This window comes from Sebastes umbrosus, chromosome 7 (genome assembly GCF_015220745.1).
Source record: "Sebastes umbrosus isolate fSebUmb1 chromosome 7, fSebUmb1.pri, whole genome shotgun sequence".
Lineage (NCBI taxonomy): Eukaryota > Metazoa > Chordata > Actinopteri > Perciformes > Sebastidae > Sebastes > Sebastes umbrosus.
In genome coordinates, this window is record NC_051275.1 from 7,943,776 (window position 1) to 7,963,747 (window position 19,972).

The 19,972-nt window shown below is 38.6% G+C and overlaps 2 protein-coding genes across 4 annotated transcripts in view; one reads left to right on the plus strand and one right to left on the minus strand.

Moving 5' to 3' along the window:
- The window catches only part of LOC119491142 (ubiquitin-associated and SH3 domain-containing protein B-like), a 56,359-nt gene extending 50,685 nt beyond the window's left edge, over positions 1–5,674 (plus strand). For both annotated transcript variants that reach the window (XM_037774843.1, XM_037774844.1), the window contains exon 14: positions 884–5,674. In XM_037774843.1, coding sequence (XP_037630771.1) covers positions 884–1,021 — 138 coding nt within the window. In that variant the 3' untranslated portion in view covers positions 1,022–5,674. The remainder of the gene's footprint in view (positions 1–883) is intronic.
- A 3,670-nt stretch (positions 5,675–9,344) lies between these two features.
- On the minus strand, positions 9,345–19,972 carry LOC119491148 (porphobilinogen deaminase-like). 2 transcript variants are annotated; one of them, XM_037774852.1, is made up of 13 exons: positions 19,752–19,972; positions 15,830–15,883; positions 15,319–15,391; positions 14,875–14,924; positions 14,444–14,499; positions 13,653–13,730; positions 12,759–12,836; positions 12,595–12,670; positions 12,320–12,433; positions 12,062–12,220; positions 11,890–11,943; positions 10,939–11,025; positions 9,345–10,759 (listed from the first exon to the last, which is right to left on the minus strand). In XM_037774852.1, the coding sequence occupies exons 1-13, from the start codon at positions 19,773–19,775 to the stop codon at positions 10,586–10,588; spliced, it is 1,077 nt and encodes a 358-aa protein (XP_037630780.1). In that variant the 5' UTR covers positions 19,776–19,972; the 3' UTR covers positions 9,345–10,585. The 2 variants fall into 2 exon arrangements, with proteins under 2 accessions (XP_037630780.1, XP_037630779.1); XM_037774851.1 differs by lacking the exon at positions 19,752–19,972 and adding an exon at positions 16,026–16,215.

A 19,972-nucleotide genomic window follows, 5' to 3' on the forward strand; every position in this document is an offset into this window, starting at 1 on the left:
TTTTTTATCTTCTAGTACATCTGATTTCTTTTTTCTTTAATACATCCCACTTTCCTTTCCATCCATCATTACTTCCATCTGGTTTCCTCAGTTCCTCTCCCCATGCCCATTCTGGCTGGATGTGCAAAAACATGGGTGTGTTTATACTTGAAATTCCACAGATATAAGGAATCCATGTGTATAAATGAAAGAACAAAAACAAATCAAACTCAAACCAAGTTGTACAATCGTTCAAAAACGTTTTTATTCACCTAAACCAGCAGACTCCAAATGAAAGGTGCTTTTAGTGAATCTTTAGCACCAACGAAAAAAGGGCTCAAAAACGTACTTGAGCATATTTTATTTGTCACCTAAAGGGGAAAAAAAAGATGTCCAACGACTAGATGACTGAACGTGCTACAACATAAAATTAATTTTACTAGTTTAATATTTAATCGTAATTAATTGCATGAAAACAGACATTGTACAATCACTGCCCTCAACCAACTGTGTGATGAGGCCTTAATATATTTCCATATAGTTGTTTTGATTGTATTCCATATAACAACATATGAATGTTGCATCATTACTGTAATTTTGGGAATAGTAGTAGTAGTAGTTTGTATTTACCAGTGGACCATGATCAAAAATGTCTTTGCCACCATGACGGAATTGTAATGTCCAAATTTTGAAATATTTAACATGTACGCCAAATAAAAAATCAATTCACAAAAAGCAAATCCACTCCTAGTAACCTAGACAATATTGAAATTGATCTATCATTTTCAAATGATGAAACAATGTTATTGTTTGTGCCACAAGATGCAAAATCTCATCCAAAAAGCCTTGAATTTCCGTGACTTTCTTCTCAAACTAACTATAAATTCCTCTGCTTGGTCCTCAGATCCCCTACCTGGGCTTCTGCTCCTGTGAGGAGCAGGGAGACACGGGGGTTTGGCAGTTAGTGGACCCTCCCATCCTCCCACTCACACATGGACCAAACCACTCCTTTGACTGGAGGGAGACACTTCTGCAAGAATGACATGTGTTCTGAACTCCGTCCAAACTGATCAAACTGTGCTCCGCTCTCCTCCCCACTGACTGCAGTAACAAGATTCAGACCAGTGCACCCCCAACATACTGGAACCTTTCTCTTTTCAGCCTCTTAACACAGCTGGTGGCTTTTAGCAGTGACGGTCTGAAGAAGCTTGCTGCCTGAAGATGAGGAGACGAGTCCCAGCCGATGAATGGTTCGGTTGCGCTGACTGACTCTGGTGTCAACAATGATTTAGCAAAATTCCACTCTCAAATGTCATTGCATTATTTTCTTTGCAAGAATGAGAGAGACGTTAGTTTGGGTAAGTATGGGTGTTGGCTGCACTGTGTGGGAGAGCTCTCACTGAAATCCAGCTGGACTGTGTTTAGACATTAGCCTTCCATAAACATACTTTTGTGTGCATTTTTGAAGAAACGCATTAGAAAAGCTGTATGGAAACGGCAAAATTCGATCAAACTTACTGAATTGCGCAAAAAATTCCTGAAGATCTCTCTCCGTTTTTCTCTCGTAGACGTTTTCTCTCGTCATGGTAGATGGACTAGTTTTGTTTCCGGTTGGCAACCTCTACTTCTTCTACTCTGTTTACTGGCGGATTACAGCCATGCATAAAGCGTAGCCTATAGCACAAATTTCTGACTTTGCGTAGCGGAGTTCATTCACTTGAAACAAGTTAAAAACACGCACTAATTTGCATTTCTTTTTTGCGACATTTAAAAAAATTCACCTAAAATTCGCTTGACAATTGAATAGAGACACCATTAGTGTCATCCCAGTCTCTGAAAATTTTGTGAAATTTGCACATTTTATAACATATTTAACAGTGTGCTCTGTGTATGACGAGTACGAAAAGTAAATTTCTTACCAGTATGAATGTATTACATGAAGTGCACAGGACTATAGTAGTAGTGTGACACTGAAGTAATGCCACAAGCAAAAGCGCAGAAGTTGAGATTTTAGCAACTGGTATTTTCAGCTAGGATGACTCAGGTTCTTAAGTTTTTAACTTGTCAGTTAAGTTAATTTTCAGTGAAAAATGTTTGTATTTTACTAAGCCAGAAAGTTTTAGTTCCATAGCTTGATAACTGGTTAAACTTAGCTAGCTAACGTTAAACGTTAGCTGTGTCTGACCACATTCAGGTCGTTGTATTAGTATGTTAACATACAAAATGTACACATTTTTAATTTAATTAAATGTGTACATTGCTAAAATTAGCATTACCATGTAGGCCTAAGCAAGCCAGTGTTTGCATTAGGTTTAGCACATGTTTTTAGCATGTCATCATGCAAACATGAAAGATGTTTACATGCTAACATTAGCATGAATCAGATGTACTCTGAGATTAGATCCAACATCTTTTTTACAGAGGATACGGATAATCTTTCAAAGTTCCTTTTTTTTCTTCTTCTTCTTTTTTAGAAATGCAGTGCTGTTGAAATGGTCTATATGTACCTTGGGTTTAGAGTGCATGAAGAAATTAAAACTCACTTGAATGCTTAGTCCTATTAAGAACATGGGGTAGTGGTGCATTCTGGTGGTCAAAATAAGTATTACAGCAACAAACACTTTGAAAAATCTGCCAAAAAAAAAAAGATCCACCTGTTTCACAGAAGAAAAAAAAGGAACTTATTGAAAGATTATACTGGCAAATCAAGTCATAAACACAGGAGAGAAAATAATTTAGATAAGATTTAGAAAATGGATAACCAGAAAAAAAAAATTCTCGCTTGCCCCTCAGGGCTTCCGTAGAATTCTTCTTCAAACCATTTTGACTTTTTTTAAGAACGTGGCGTTTTTTTATCATCCCCACTAATATTAAGAATCTAATAACAAAGTTGTCTCAGCATTTGTGTTTTCTAGTGTGTAATTCACATTATATCCTAAATGGGTTGATAGAGTGGCATTAGACTTTTAGTTGAGTGAAAAAGTGGCAGTTGCAGGCCAATCGTAACTAACAGTTTGCATAATTTGTGTCCACAATATATCTGATTTGCATTTGAGTTTGTGCTTAGTTCACAAAATTTTGAATGAGACTGTTAAAAATTTGTAAAGGTCGTGTTAACAGTACTGCTTTCCTGCACAGATCCCAGCAGCATTTCCTCTTCACCACACATTTGCCCTGCTTGCTCTACTTCCGTGGCTGAGGGAAACATATCAGTTCTGTCTTCAAGAAGTCTTCATCAGGGACTTTCCTGACGTTACCCACATAATGTGGCCCCACATGTTGTCTCTATTTTAGTAGCACTTCCAGTACAGCAATGTCTTTGCCATTCATGTAGTGTATGTAAAAAAAAAAAAACTTTAACAGCACAACCTGCACTATTGACAATCATACAGTAGCTTCTTGATTCGCACATTTTTAGTGTGCGTTTGTTAAATGTTGTTCAAGGGTTCAGAGTAGCTGTAAATAATCATATTTTGGGAAAAGAAATGTCTTCCAGTTGCATTTTTATTTATTTATAAACCTTTCTTTCAGATGTTACAAGCAAAAAATATTAACAGCATGCAAGAATTTATGCTCTGTATCTCAGGTGTTGACTGCATTTAAGACGTGCGTATAATGCAGCTTTGAAAACTGTTCCGTTGATTGAATGACTGTGTATTTGTGAGTGCCTGTTGGAATTAAAGTGGCAGTAGGCAGTATATTTTTGTCATCATTGGGCAAAAATTCCATAATAACCTTTCAGCAAACTCATTCAGCATGCTCCAGTAATTCGCTTTAATAGCATTAAAGTCAAGTTTCAATTGTCATCAGCAAGATTCTCCCCTAAGAGTACACTTTAACAGGACAGTGTGTAGGATATGTTGGCTTCTAGCGGCGAGGTTGCAGATTGAATATCCCAACGCTCACTCCTCCCTTTCCAAGACTGCGGTAACGTGAGCCACCGAGTGCAAAACCGTGATAACGCCGTTCGCCTCGCTCAGAGGCCATCCTCACCATAATAACACTACTTTAGGAGTAACGGAAGTCAGACCGTGGCTGGTTTTGCACTCTGTGGCTCACGTTACCGCAGTTTCACAAGCGTATCAAAGAACTATGGTGGCTTTTGGGCAACGTAAACACACTAAAGGCTCTCTCTAGAGCCAGTGTTTGGTTTGTCCGCTCTGGGCTACTGTAGAAACATGGCGGAGCAACATGGTGGACTCTGTGAAGAGAACCCGCTCCCTATGTAGATATAAAGGGCTCATTCTAAGCAACCAAGAAATTGTCTCAGCACGTTACTCCCCCGTCACTGCTGGTTTCACACTATTCCACTGATCTGCAGGTGGCGGTTACACACCAAGATATGCAACAATGTGCCAACAAAGACAGAAGAAGAAGAAGACTGCTAGCTAGTAAACATGGTAGTGGCTAGAAGGGAACCAGCAAACTGGGGAGACTCTCGTGAGATAGTTAAGGTCAGGTATTGATCTTGAATAGTTAAGGTTAGGATAGGTTGTCGGGCAGCGAGTCTGGCGAGAGTTTTTGCAAGCTTCTGCAGATCTCGGATCAGATTTTTTGCAATTTGCGGGATCCCTTCTAGACACGACTAGTGAACAAGGATGCTGGATTTTAAATAGCACCTCAAAAATCATCTTTGCGAATGTTTTATGAGGAAGGAAATACATTCAGCACATTCGTCAGACCTTAAAAATACACACAATTTGCATTTTGGTGAATAACACTGAATGTAAATATAACTTCTGTTTGTTTACAAGGAACCTCCACCAGGAACATTGATACAAAAACATAAGATAGATTTTCAATCTTCTCGTCTAAGTTTCGGCAATAAATATGCATATTTCCAAAAATGTCAAACTATAAATGTAAAGAGCATTCTGGGCACTTCAGACTATTTGATGCTTGCATCCGTGTAGGCCACGATGCAAAAACAGAGAGAGCTCAGAACAACCATCTTCACATCTTCCTGTTTCTTATTGATCTGCAGACCATTAATATAATTGAATCCATTTAAATCGCTGTATTGCTGTGCAACTGTTGCAAATGCTTTGCTGACACGGGGATGTAATGATGCAGGTGCATGTTGGATAAGGAGTACACTGCTACTACAGAAATGTGAAAGGTTTCTCTTTTGAATTAAATGTCACTTTCTTCACACCATACCGGAGCGGCACACGTTGTATTAAAGAGTTACAAGACGAAGAAGAAGAGCTGTGTGAGAGAAACACAGAGGAAGAAGAAGCCATGTTGTTCCTGTAGTTTTTATTTATGATCTGAACATATCACCAAACGTGTACAGCTATTAACTTAAAGTTACTTCTGTTGAAATTGATTTGTAATTTAAGATTGGTCTGTAGGCTTTATGTACATTTTATTTTAGTTCTGAATGTGTCAGTTGTGTTTGTGAAGCATTGAGTTATAAAGAAAACAGTTGTCCTTTTTTAAACAGCTCTAATATTTTCATATTTTGAATACTCGGGAGGGAAAGTAGGCATGTCATTCTATGATTAGTGGTGACAGTGTTCATTTGTTTTTTGTTCTGATTGAACAGGAAATAAAAGCATACTTTTTTTTTTCTCCACAGCAATAACATAAAACAGCAGGTGCAAAGTTATTATTATTTATCTGTTGCTTTGCACCTACAGTACGCTGCAAACACTGTAAAGGAGTACAAATCCAATAAAATTCTACATCATCATTTTTGTTTAGTTTTGTGAGCGTAACCAGAATGAACATTATAGCTTAGTTTTGTTTGTTACTTTATTTGGACTGTTCATATTACTCCAATACGGGATAATAATACCAGAAGGTTAATGTCATCCAGTCCAAACATTTTTTTTTATTTATTTTTTTTACATTTTTGAGATGCGTTTCCATCAAGCAACAGGCTGCTTCTTTAGATTAAAATACACATTGAAAGAGATGGTGGTAAATATGGGTTGAGTGCACTGAATGGGACTAATATAATCAAAGCAATAATCTATGTTTTTGCCTTAAAGGAATACTTCACCCACAAAACTACCGTTTGTATATCAATTATTCACCCCGTGTTACTTAGAATTCTCCAAGAATACAAAAACGGGGTAAATCCTTGATGAATTGAAGTAAATGGGGGCCACATTTAACAACAGCAAGACTATATGAAAACATCCGTTTACAAACTGTTACACAGCCCGTGAGGTATAATCCAAGTCTCGTTTATCTGGTCGTACTTCCCAAATGCATGCATCTTTGCTAAAACCTTCCTATTAAAAACACTTACACCGCGATATTACAAATCCTATGATAGCATAGACATGACTCGCCTGATTGTGCCTCTGATTGGCTTATCATGACATTCTTACCAGTGGGCAACCTCCGGGTCTGAAAAGTGAAGCCAATGCTACAGTGCCTTAAACTTGCATTCTTTCTAATAGCCAGCAGGGGGCAACTCCTGTAGTTGCAAAAATAAGTCAGATTGTATTGAAGTGAATGAGAAAATGAGCCTACTTCTCACTTGATTTATTATGAGGGGCCGTACAAGGCATAATTCATTCTTGCACTCACACACACATGCATTCTTCTTTCACATACATATATTTTCACTCGCACAAGAATATATGTATGTGTATGTGTGAGAAGAATATACGCATTTGTGAGAGGAATATAAGCATGTGGTGAGAGTAAAGAATACATATGTGTCAGTGTAAATATGTGTATGTGAGAGTGAAAATATATGTATGTGTTGAAAAGTAAAGTATATATGTATGTGAAAGGAGAATGCATGTGTGTGTGAGTGCAAGAATGAATTATGTCTTGTATGGCCCCTCATAATTTATTACCTCAGTAAACATTGTAAACATGAGTTTATGGTCTCAATCACTAGTTTCAAGTCTTCTTCAATACAGCATGATGTTCATTTAGTAAATTATGGTCCCATTTAGAGTCAAATAGACCATAAAGCAGGGGATGTATATAAACTGAGTTGACAATACTGCCTGACATCAGGCAAAGGTTCCTGGTCACTCATCTGTAGGATGATTCCTCTGTGGAGAGAGCAGCTGGAGCTTCTTGTTCCAGCAGTCACTGAGGAAACCGCCCACCAGCCGGAGCACAGCCAATAGGAACGCTCTCTCTCTCTGAAACGACCTGTGATTGGTCAAAGTCTTCCATCACTGGCTAGATTTTCTAAAGCCTGAAAACAGAGCCATGAGGAGGTGCAGAAGTCTAGTTTTCTCTCAGAACACTTGAATTACAATATGCTGAAATGTTATTGTGGACTTTTTACCAGATGAAGCCAAAAATATTCTGCCTACTGCCACTTTAATAACAGGACAACAAAAGGTACAGGTATAACACACACACAGCTTTATTGACATTTGTTTCATGGGTTTCATTTGACATGATGACAAGTGGCGAAACAAAGACACTTGAGGATACCATGTGGATATTTTAGTCAGCAACGGATTGAAGCAAACATGAGTACTGTGATGAAGAACCTAAATACCGAAACATTCTATGTTAACTCATACAGAAATTAAAGCTGAAAAACAAATATGGATAACATTGCCTCGCATTGTCTCAGGAGGTTTAAATTAAGTATAATATACAATAAAGACCTATAAAATAAAAGAAATACAATATGGCATCACACTAACTGTGCAGTGGGTACACTGATGCAGAAGGAAGTAAAAACAGGCATTGCTCTATGTAAGGCAGATATGAAGAAATGATACATTTACGGAGATGGCACTAAGACAAAAAAAAAAATGGCATTCAAGACATAAGCTTATTTCGTTAAGCAAGGCATTAAGGTCAAATGTATTGCTTTTGGAAGCACTTCAGTGTTGATACATGGAGTACAGCATATTGCATGACATTACAGCAAATACATATTTTTCATTCAATTTTTGTTAATTTTATGTAAGCTATGGATGAACTACACAGACGTGCATAGTATCCACCAAAGTATATGTTTTCGTAATTATGACTTCTGCATCTTAATTATGACATAGCATCTCATAATTTGGACATCCATGTGTAAAGATTATGGAATAAAAATTACTCCAAAATTATGAGAAAATATCTAATAATTATGAGAGTTTATCTCATAATTATAAAAAAACTATGTCATAAAAATTATGAGAAGTTTTCTTATTTTTGTTTTGTTTGTTGAATGGAGCTTTAGTAGAACTACACCACAACATACAAGTACCATCTGCATGAATGAGACCATAATGGCCATTTAATCAGTCAGTGTAATGAGTGTGGCGATACAGCTGTAAAACCCTGTTATGGTTTTTTAGATATACTCTGTGATAGTTTCAGTTAAATAAGGTTTTGTTTGGCTACTTTACATCTCGAACACAACAGCAATTCAACCTATAGCCAGTTCATGAAAGCCAGTGAGTAAGTTCGCTGCTGTGCCCTTTACCTTTTAAACAGTCGACCGTACTACTGTATATCCACAACTGTAGCATTTACACTGTATTTAAAAATCATGAGCTCACGGTTGATGCTTAACGTGGTGCTGCACACCAAACAAACTGTTGGCGCAGTTCACATTTAAAATCTGAGCAGAAAACTGAAAACAGTTTCAGGGATTGCTCCGGTGTTAAAGTGATAATTTGGGTGTTTTGAAGTGGGGTTGTGTGAGGTTCTTATCCATAGTCAGTGTATTACCTACAATAGATGACGGAAGAGTAGGGTACCAGCACGGGAGCAAAGCAATGTACTGCTGTGGACGGGGGGCGGGGGGCAGCAGCAAAATGTATTTTAATTTTAAGTGTACACTATATTTAGAATATTTTCACCGCTTCACCTTCCCGTCAGACAGCACTTTTGCGACGGGGAACTGAAGACATTGTATCCGTCTGTGGTGTTTTCAAGGCCTACCAGACTCCATTAACAAAAACAATAATTTTACCGCTGCTTCGATCGATTAGTTTGTTTGTGTTATTGTGTGACTTTGGTGAATCCAAACTAAAACCTTCAAAACACCAAACTCACACAATAACTAGGGCTGTCAAAGTTAACGCGATAACGCGTTAACGCAAATTCATTTTAACGCCACTAATTTCTTTAACGCATTAATGCGACGATTTTTAATTAACCTCTTAAAAATCCAATGGGTCTTTCAGAGGTTTTAGCGGGCTCAGTTTTAAAGCTAGAGTGAAGGTACTGGCACCATATGAAACTAGATGTTGATAAGAGTATTAAATACTTTACAAAATCTCCCTTTAAGGTTGTATTTTGAACAGATAAAAAAATGTGCGATTAATCGCGATTAACTATGGACAATCATGCGATTAATTGCGATTAAATATTTTAATCGATTGACAGCCTTAGTGTTCTGCGAGGTAAAATTACTGTTTTTGTTAAAGGAGTCTGGTGGCTTTGAACCTGTGCTGGTACTCCTGTATGTTTCTCCAAAACTGGGGGCGTGCTGACCATCATCTACTGTAGGTAATACAATGACTATGGATAAATACCTCATACTACCCTACTTCAAAACACCCCCTTAAACAAGTAATTTCCAGTCATGTAGGTTCAGTACAGAGCAGCTGTACAAACTTGGCATCACTAGCTGTGCCACAGGTGGGGTAAAACAAAGCACTCCCTCTAGCGTAACATCATGTATATCAAATATATTCTCTATCTGTAAAATAGGTAGCTAGCATACTCTTAAAAGCAGTGACCCTCCTCAGCTGTGCAAATGTTGCATTCAACATGAGCCGAATGAAGAAGTGAAGCTGTGTAGAAATGGTACTTTTACTTTTCAGGAGGCCAAAATGATAAAACACCACCTCAATATGAGACCTACACTTGGTTACTTCCATTGATAAAGGTCTGATCAAGTACTTGCTAGCTCCAGAAAGAACGTCATTGTCTACTCATGGCCATAGATAGAGCTGATGACTGAATTCACATTTATATTTACATTTCTCAAATTTCACACCTAGACGAGGCCCATTCGAAGCTGCAGCGTTAAACGCTCCGAACCACAAAATGTGCACACGCGCTCGGAAACTCATCTTTGGTACCATCGAAATCAGCCTTTCCCAATGAGAATGCAGCTAGGAGCTGAGAGAGGGGAACTCTGGGTTAATTTCTCCTGCTTGTGGGGGAACAATGATGGATGCTGATGAAACATCATCGGTTATGGGGGAACATGTATGAGAATGCTTAATATTAGTGGCATCCCATTTAATATACTGATACTATAAAAGGGTTTTACGATGAGGATATCAGCCAGTGATGGTACTGTAAGTGCTGAAGACAATGTTTGAAGGCCGTTTTGTGTTTCTCACTGATAACCTCAGTAAGGCGGTTTCTACATGGCTCAGGAGCTGGTTCCATGAGGTGCTAAGAACCAAGAACAAGAGTGCTTACAGACTGAACAAGTTGATAATGACAGCAGCATTGTACCACACTGAGCACAACTTTGGTCCAAGTAGTATTTAAAATCCTTGACTGAGCTCGCTCAGTGCACCACAAAAGTCACCATTCGTCAAAATGTGTAACATAAAAAAGGAATTCAAGTTTTTACTTGACACAAGGCTGTGACTGACTGCACTCGAGGACCAGGCGGTCAGCTCCGGAGCCCCGCCCCCCTCAGCCGGCAGCAGGATTATCTGGCATCGTTGAGCTGCCTGGCCACCGTCAGGATCTCCTTGGCTCCTTTGCTCAGCAGTAAGTTGGCCAGGTCCAACCCCAGTCGCTCAGCCCCGTCCTGGGCTTCGCCCGAGATCTTGCTGGCTGTGACTCCCACTCGCTGGACCCTCTCGTCCACCTCCTCTGTGCTCTGTAACAAAAGAACTCACATTATCAATATGAAGTTTGGGTATGTGATATGATGGCTGTCACACAAATAAAAAAAAAACTTCACATTTACATGTTCCATCCAGTCTCTTGTGAGGTCGAGACTCTAAGTCTAGGCAATGGTCATCAATGTGACCAGTACACTGTATACTCAGCTGTTACCTTGTCATCAGCAGTAATGCTAGTCTGCATGGTTTCCTTCAGACTGTCTGATCCGTCCAGGCTGTAAACTGCCCCCGTCAGGTAGAGCTGGAAAAACATCAAACAGTTCAACCTTCAACATCAGCCAACAACATTATTTTGTGGGGTCACAGGTTACGTTCAGTGGGCAAATCCGGGTTTTGAAAAGTGAAGCCAATGCGGAAGTGCCTTAAACTTGCATTCTTTCTAACAGCCAGCAGGGGGCGACTCCTCTGGTTGCAAAAAGAAGTCTGATTGTATAAAAGTCTATGAGAAAATGAGCCTAATTCTCACTTGAAAAACCGTAAACATGAGTTTATGGTCTCAATCGCTAATTTCAAGTCTTCTACAATACAGCATGATGTTCATTTAGTAAATGATGGTCCCATTTAGAGTCAAAGAAACGAGTGTGGCTACCTTAAGATACCGTTTTGGTCGCCTAGAAACGTGTTTGTTCAGTGTTCGGTGGTAAGTAGCTCCCCCCTCTAGTGTCACTTCTGGTTGCAAAAAAACAAGATGGGCTGTCTAGAAGGTAACCCATAAATTGTGAAATCTGATCTGAGAGCTGCAAAAACTCTCGCGAGACTCGCTGCCCGTCGACCTATCCTAACCTTAACCATTCAAGATCAATGTCTAACCTTAACCATGTCACGAGAGTCTCCCCAACTTGCGGATTCCCTTCTAGATGCCACCAACCAAGAAGGCGACGGCCAAAATGCCAAACTCAAGGCTTCAAAACCGTAATCTACAAACCAACGGGTGACATCTTTGGTGACTACGTTCACTTCTCATATACAGTCGGTGGTGAGAACAGAAAGCTCGACAGGCATAGCAGCAGTAACTAGAGGGGGGCGGGGCTTAGCGAATGAATTAATTGTATGCATGCAAAATGTCTTGTGAGTGTGGGTGTCTTCCTCTACCTAGGAATCTTACCTGGGAGTCCTTCACTTCAGTGTTTACAGCCACCGGAACACTGCAGCCACCCTCCTACAAAATGACAGTTCAATTGAATACACGGGGATTCCCACATTCATACAATGTGAAAATGAGTCAAAGGACTGTGTGTACGTGCATGTGTGTGTGTGTGTGTGTGTGTGTAGTGTACCAGTTGTCTGAGGAAAGCTCTCTCAGCTATGCAGCGCAGCACAGTGTCCGGGTCATGGAGGACAGACACCATCTCCAGGATGTCTGCATCTTTGGCCCGAACCTCCACTGCCAGAGCGCCCTGTCCAACAGCATACATGCAGTCTTCAGGCCCCAAGATCTACCGGCGGAAACAATCGGACAGTTTTACTGTTAGATGACAAATGACAACCCAGAGAGACTTCACACAGGAAGGACTCGAGATGATCATGTAGTGTACCTGGCTGATCCGGTTGTCCCAGCCCATTCTCTTGAGGCCGGCAGCAGCCAGGATGATGGCAGCAAAGTCGTCCTTCTCATCCAGCTTCTTGAGACGCGTGTTCAGGTTCCCACGCTAGAGAGACCACAGCTAAGGAAAAACACTTCAGAGACAGATGTCCATTCTGGCTTGCTAGCACCCTTCTTAAACATGAAAATGAACAGATTGTTGTTGCAGTAAAATCAAACTAATTCCCATCATGTTCTGACTGACAACAATGCTTCCTGAAAGGATACAATATCTTTGAACTTCAGGTGGGGGAACCTCTTCGTCAGCTGAGCGGCGCGGCGCAGTGAACTGGTGCCGATCACACTACACAAACGCACAGGATGAAGTCAAGTCATCCACAGTTTTGAAAAAGTATAAGTGAAAAAAACAAACACAACTAGTTAGACTGTACCTGTTTTCTGGCAGAGTGTCAAGAGCTTTTCCTGCGTGTTTAGGGTGTAAAACCACTGCATCATGGGGGTTTTCTCTCCTAAAAGCAGCAGGAAGTGAAAGGACAGGGAGTGGTTACAGCTGGTCAAATGACAAACACAACAAATCCTAAAATGATCCGCAGAATGGACAATAAGTAATATTTGATTCGTACTGAGACCAATAGGAACTGTTCCATAATAAAGGCAGAGCTGATCTCCTACACACAGCCCCACTATCTTTGACACAAGTCATCCACACTTGTCTGTCCCCCAAATACTACCCACCAACAGCTACTTAACAATAAAGGAAAAAAAAGCTACATCAAATTATAAAAAGTCACTATACCTATATACGAGGGCTGTCAATTGATTAAAATATTTAATCGAGATTAATTGCACATTTTTTTTTTGTTCAAAATGTACCTTAAAAGGGAGATTTGTCGCGTATTTAATACTCTTATCAACATGGGAGTTGGAAAATATGCTTGCTTTGTGCAAATGTATGCATATATTTGTTATTGGAAATCAATTAACAACACAAAACAATGACAAATATTGTCCAGAAACCCTCACAGGTACTGCATTTAGCATAAAACATACAGAGTATGCTCAAATCATAACATGGAAAACTGCAGCCCAAGTTTTTCCTTGCCAAAATTTTGCGCAGGTTTAGAGCATTAGTTAGCCTCCTTCGCGACAAGCTAGTATGACATGGATGGTACCAATGGATTCCTTAGGTTTTCTAGTTTCATATGATGCCAGTATCTTCACTCTAGCGATAACGCTAGACACGTTGACAGCCCTACTGTAAACTATAACATGATACAGTGAGTTTATGCAGACATACTGCACAGTTCTTGTGAGAGTGCACCTACTTCAGCACAGCCCCGATGGTGAATCCTGAAGGCAGAGTGGTGGGAAGGTCTTTGAGTGAGTGAACAACCAGGTCGACCCTGAGGGACACAGAGGAACAGTCACATACATACATTACAGTACATGCTCCATTTATGTCCCGTACTATAATACAGCCATTCAGTGCTGTGTATGTTTTACATCATCAGGGCAACCACAGAACAGAGCCACCTGCTACATCTGAGGCCGCGGAGGAAATCAAAGGGTCTCCCTCTGCATACAGCGGAGGCTCTTATGGATTTTTGAGAGTATGATGTAAGTAAATGGAATGGCCTGGGATGAGGCGATAACTGCATTACATTCAAAGAGATTTTACTGTCCTAAAAAAGCATTAACCCTTTGTGCCTCACTTTAAAAAAGTTATTTTCCACTTTCACTGAGTTAAATCTTTTAAACAACATCAGTCCTGATCATAAGTACATAATATTCAGAAATGTAATCATTTAAATACCAGTTTGTTTACATAAAGTTGTGAAAAAAACACAACAAATTAATTATTTTCTGTATACTAAATGCAAGAGAGATTTTTTTTTATTCAAAATTAAAACGCCAAAATGTCCCTAGTGATGCTAAAGGGTTAAATTCATACGTGAGTATTGACACACAGTATTTGTGAATGACAGCTACGACTACGATGCTTAAGTCTTTACAAGTGAAGCCCTGTCAGTGAAGCCCTAACGCTTGGTGTCCATTGATGAAACAATGGTGTGGAGCCCGTGTGGTGTCAGCCACAGATGACAGCGCTAACACTCACTCGTTTTTCTCCAGAGCATTCTCCAACTCTTTGGTGAACAAACTCTTCTCTCCGATCTGCGTTCAAAAGAAAGAAAACAAACAAACAAACAAAGTGATTCTCTGTTACACTTTACATTTATCTGTTCCATTGAATATAAGACGTTTACAGGTAGCAAATCCACACTGTACCTCTTTATGTATCTTCCATTTGAATGTATTGTACGTCATCAAGCAGTAAATCTATTGTTACAAGTCTGCAATGTACTGTAGGCAATTTAAATACTGACTGCTACAAGTCCTCACCATGCATGTCTGGTAGGATTATTTGAATAATTACCCAATTATAAATTGTCTACCTAGCAGATGTTGGTAGAGGTCAACATGATTGTTTATAATGTATGTGGAATGTACAGTATAATGTTGATTTGTGGCAATCATGACAAGCCTCACCTTTGATAAAGCTACGTCAAGGATTTTGTCTCCTATCGTTGACATGCTGACTGAAAGAGAGAGAATACAAAGATTTAATGATGTGATTAAACAGTAACAACTAGTAAAAACACCAATGATGTAGTCTACAGGTCTGCAACAACTTTTTGGGGTATTTGGAATTATGTGAGGTCAGCAACTGCCTTGAACCAATAGGATTAATAAAGGTGTACCCAGTCCCACCCTAACAGGTGCAACAAAACTAACAGGAGGGTCAGGTAGATGTAAATCAAGCACAGTTTGTACGAGAACACGTGTCTGGGTGGACCAGGGGTCTGTGGATGCCATGGCGACCATTTTTTGCAACATCAGTGTTCTACCTGTGCGGACCTCGGGTGGATTTTACAGCATTATTTGACTCAATAATAAATCCTAATAATTAATTCATAATGGAATGATCCTCACCTATTTCCAAGCGGATGTCGGGGTTCAGTTTTTGCAACTTGTCCGCCACGCTGTCAGTCTGGATGCGCGCCAACTGGGACAGAAGAACAACACTTTAGCTGGATTGTACTGATAGTTGTTGTAAAAAAAAAAAAAGAAAAAAAAGTCAAACATTCATCCACAGAGCCAGTGACCCTCAAATCAATATGACAGACTGGAGGAGGAACGGTTATCTTAAAAAGACATTGTTGAGACGCAGCTACGTTATCTCTGCGAGGAGAGCTCCAGACATCAGCTGCATGGTGCATCAGATAATTCACATTTTAACTGACACACTCTGCATGGCTTATGTTCACATTTAAATTAGAGCTAAATCAAAAGACAAAACTGGCAATGATGCAAAAGCCACACTCTGAAATATATATATATATATATATATATATATATATATATATATATATATATATATATATATATATATATAAAAAAGCACAACCAAAGTTAAGCTCATAATTTAATTAATGTACTGTACCTGGCTCTTGCGGGTTCCAATCCGGATGACCCGACTAACCTTGCCGTTCCCATCCTGCCGGGACAAAAAGAGAAATCAGCCAACTCACTTTCTGCCAACTCCCTTCGAGACATTCCTACAGATGTCCTTCAATCACACATCAACACATGAACAACCACCTCGATAACTAGCTCATAAATGTGCTGAGCCATTTTACCCTGATGTACTTGTAAGGTCCTTGCTCCATGACTCTGAGTGTCGGCTCTGAGCGTGTGCACTGTGGAGGCTATTGTGTGCGCTGTGTGTCTGGGTATGCCTGCTGCGTCTTGGTAAGGAGGCTGTGCTGAGGTCATATAGCCTCTAGATACTGAACAGTGGTCTTTTTACCGGACACCTCCCCCCCCCCCGCCTCCTCCTTCAGGACCTCCACCCCAAGATATCTCTGGCTCCAAAAGATAAGTGTGCCAATTCATTGAGTCCGTTATAAAAGGCAGGGAGGGACAGCTCAGTAGGGTCCTGTGTATGAGGTGTGGTCACAGAGGTTGGTGATACATAGATCTGTCTGTGGCTACAAACTTTCCTCTGCTGAAACACTTTATTTGTGAATGATGAGCTGGCTGTCAAAGACAGAACAATAGATGGAAAATGAACATTTAAAGCATATTTGTCACTGCTCTTTCTTTGATGGAAATATATAAAAAATACATTAAAGAACACATTTAACTGCTAAATCCTAAAAAAAAAAAAAAAAAAAAAGGCATTTTTAATGTGTCATCTAGTGTCATTGGACACTTTTATTTTATTGGCCATGCCTGGTGAGAGTGGCTGGAGGCTTGTGGTTGGCTGATGGTGACACGTTTTAATGAAATAGAAGTGTCACAGAGAAAAATACCAATATGACTATAATAGATTTTTGCTTTATTAATGAAATATGAACCCCAGTTAAACCCTTTTACAATGAACATTAATACATTTAATAATACATTTATTTAATAATAGTACATTACATTATAATAATAGTACATTTAATAATAATTAATTGAGTTTAAATAGTTTTATTAAATTATTTCACAATTTTATTCACAATATTTTTTGTATGTATTATATATGTGAATATATCTTCTTTTTTTTTAATCATTGGCCACTCTGGAGTTCCATAGATAATGTTATTAAGTCAAAATGTGAATTTTTAGCAACCTGCTCTCTTTCTTATGTCTGTCTGAAAACTGCATTAAAATATATATCAATTTAATGTTGCTTTGCTAGCGGTCAGTTTATTTCATCATGAAAAAGACTAAGAACATTTATACTGTACTAAAGTACACATTTGAAGTATCTGTACTTTACTTGAGTATTGCCAATTTATGACTTTATACTTCCACTCCACCATGTTTCAGAGGGAAATATTACTTTTTTACTGCACTACGTTTGTTTGACAGCTATAGCAAATAGTTACTTTGCAAATATTAACTTACATGCAAAACATTACTAAAATATGACGCGTTGTAAAATATTAAACTACCTAACTAGGCTATATATAACATTTGAGATTAAAGGACTAGTTTTTAGTAATTAATCAATTAGTTATAAGTCAATTATCAAAAAAATAATCAGCAACTCTTTGATAACCAATTTTTAGTTTTTCATGCAAAAATCAAACATTTGATGATTTCAGCTTCTCAAAGGTGAAGATTTGCTGCTTTTCTTGTGTTAAATGACAGCAGACTGAATCCTTTGGAGGTTTGGACTGTTGGTCGGACCAACAACAATAAATTACTTGATCAAGATAAAAAAAAAATCTGTATATTATTCATAATGAAAAATAACCATTAGTTGCAGCTCGATATAAAATAAGTTAAAAAAAATTAGCTGCACCTCAACAAACTACAAATATAATATTCTGCTTGAACATGAGCAGGTTATTAATAATCTTACTAGGTTCTCCTCTGTGTCTCAAATGTAAAACCGAAATAGGTACCTTAACCCATTGCCTTTAGTCATGTCATAAATTACAGAAATACTGGTCTGAAATATTAATGCGAAATGGAAAAGATATTTGATAAGGATTTAGAAATGAATCCAATGTCTTTGATTTTAGGAATCCCAGGTACAAATATAACTACTGCAGCCAACAAAAGGTTATATAACATTCTTACATTTGCTGCTAGAAAAAAATATATTACTACAGTGGATTAGTGATAAGAAACCCTCTGTTCAAGGCTGGCGTAAAGTCATATTTGAGATGGTCGCTTTGGAATATCTCACAATATTGTACATGCCAAAGTAGATCAGTTCCGCAATATTTGGCAGCCCTATCTGAATTATATCGGACCTGATCTCTCTTCCATTATCTCACAAGGAGTCTCTTGAACATGAACTCATATATCCTGGGACTTCCCTGCACTATGGACTATTTCCTGACTTCCTTCCTATATATATATATTTTGATCTGAGCTGTACCAGTGTTTGTTTGTTGTTGTTGTTTTTTATTATTATTATTATTGTTGTGTTTGTGAAAATAAGAAAACCCAATAAACATATTATACAAAAAAAATAAAATAATAATCTTACTAGGCCTAATAATACTTTTATATTTACATGGCCATTTTTCTGCATTGAGTGGGCTACTTTTACTTTTGATAGTTGAAGTTACATTTTTCTGATTTAATGAATGTACTGATAAACAATGCAGGACTTTACCTGTGATTGAGTATTTTCACAGTGTGGTATTGGCACTTTTACTTGAGTAAAGGATCTGGATACTTCCTCCATCACTGATCGTCAGTATAGTTGCTCTTCCATTCTACATGCATAAAGTAGAACAAAACAGCACTATGTAATAAAAAAATCATAACTTTTGTTCTGTTGTTTGTGTCGCATGTTCCAGATAATAATCATTAGTTGCAGATCAATACAAAATAAGTTTAAAATTAGCTGCACCTCAACCATCTACAAAAATAAAATTCTCCTTGAACATCAATGCATGAGCAGGTTATTAATAATCTTACTAGGCCTAATAATACTTTTATATTTACATGGCCATTTTTCTGCATTGAGTAGGCTGAGTTAGATTTTTCTGATTTAATGAATATACTGATTATACAAAGCAGGACTTTTACTTGTAATGGATTATTTTTTACAGTGTGGTATTGGCACTTTTACTTGAGTAAAGGATCTGGATACTTCCTCCATCACTGTAAGTATAGATGATCTATAGATGATCTAGTATCTTCCATTCTACATACATACAGTAGAACAAACAGCACTATCTAATAAAACATCATAACTTTTGTTCTGTAGTTTGTGTCGCATGTTTCAGATACTTTAATAAATACTACCAAAAACACACGTCATAGTGGGCGGGACCAGGACATGCTGTTTTTCGTAAAACTAGAATTAGGACATAAAAGTAGGTGAAATACAAAACGCTTCTGCTTGGTTTCTTCCAGGTTTCTTCGCCGATTGCTAATACACCTTTGTGTCTTAAAAGTTAACCTCCATGACATGTTGTATATGAGTTATTAGGTTACATATGTTGGGTTGTATTTTTTTAGCAGATGAACAGGGACACTGAGTTTTGATTGGGTGACGTTTCCTGCTTACGCAATGTTGACTAAAGATTCATACAGTATATAGTTTCATAGTTAATTAACCTAGCAGGTCAAGTATGTGGTCGAAAAACGCTTTAATTCCAACCCTTAAACGTGTTCATTTTATGTTACTAACTCACATATGTCAACATTTTGACAGACCGCTCATCTTTTTTCTAATCGTCCAATAGGAGAGCTGAGCTCTGAGACAGACAGATGTATTAACCAATCACCAAGCTTCAAAATGACGCGTCATGCGGAAATGCTGCTCGGCTACATCCACAGCGAGCACTGAAGGTGCTTCATGCATGCTGCAAAACCAAACCACCGGGTCAATAAAGCTTAAAACCTACCGGAGAACTTGCTTCCCCCGACATGTTGGTGATCCGGTTCTCTCTACCGATGTGTAGAGAATCAACAGGGAGCTTTGCTTGACACAGAGACCATTAAAAAACACCGAAATCCTTGAGAGTAGTCCTGCTGCTCCTCTTACATAGCTGCTCTATGAATGAACGAGGAACCTGTGACGTCATTGGACCGGCTAGAGGTCGTTTCCTTGTTCCGTCTACCAGCT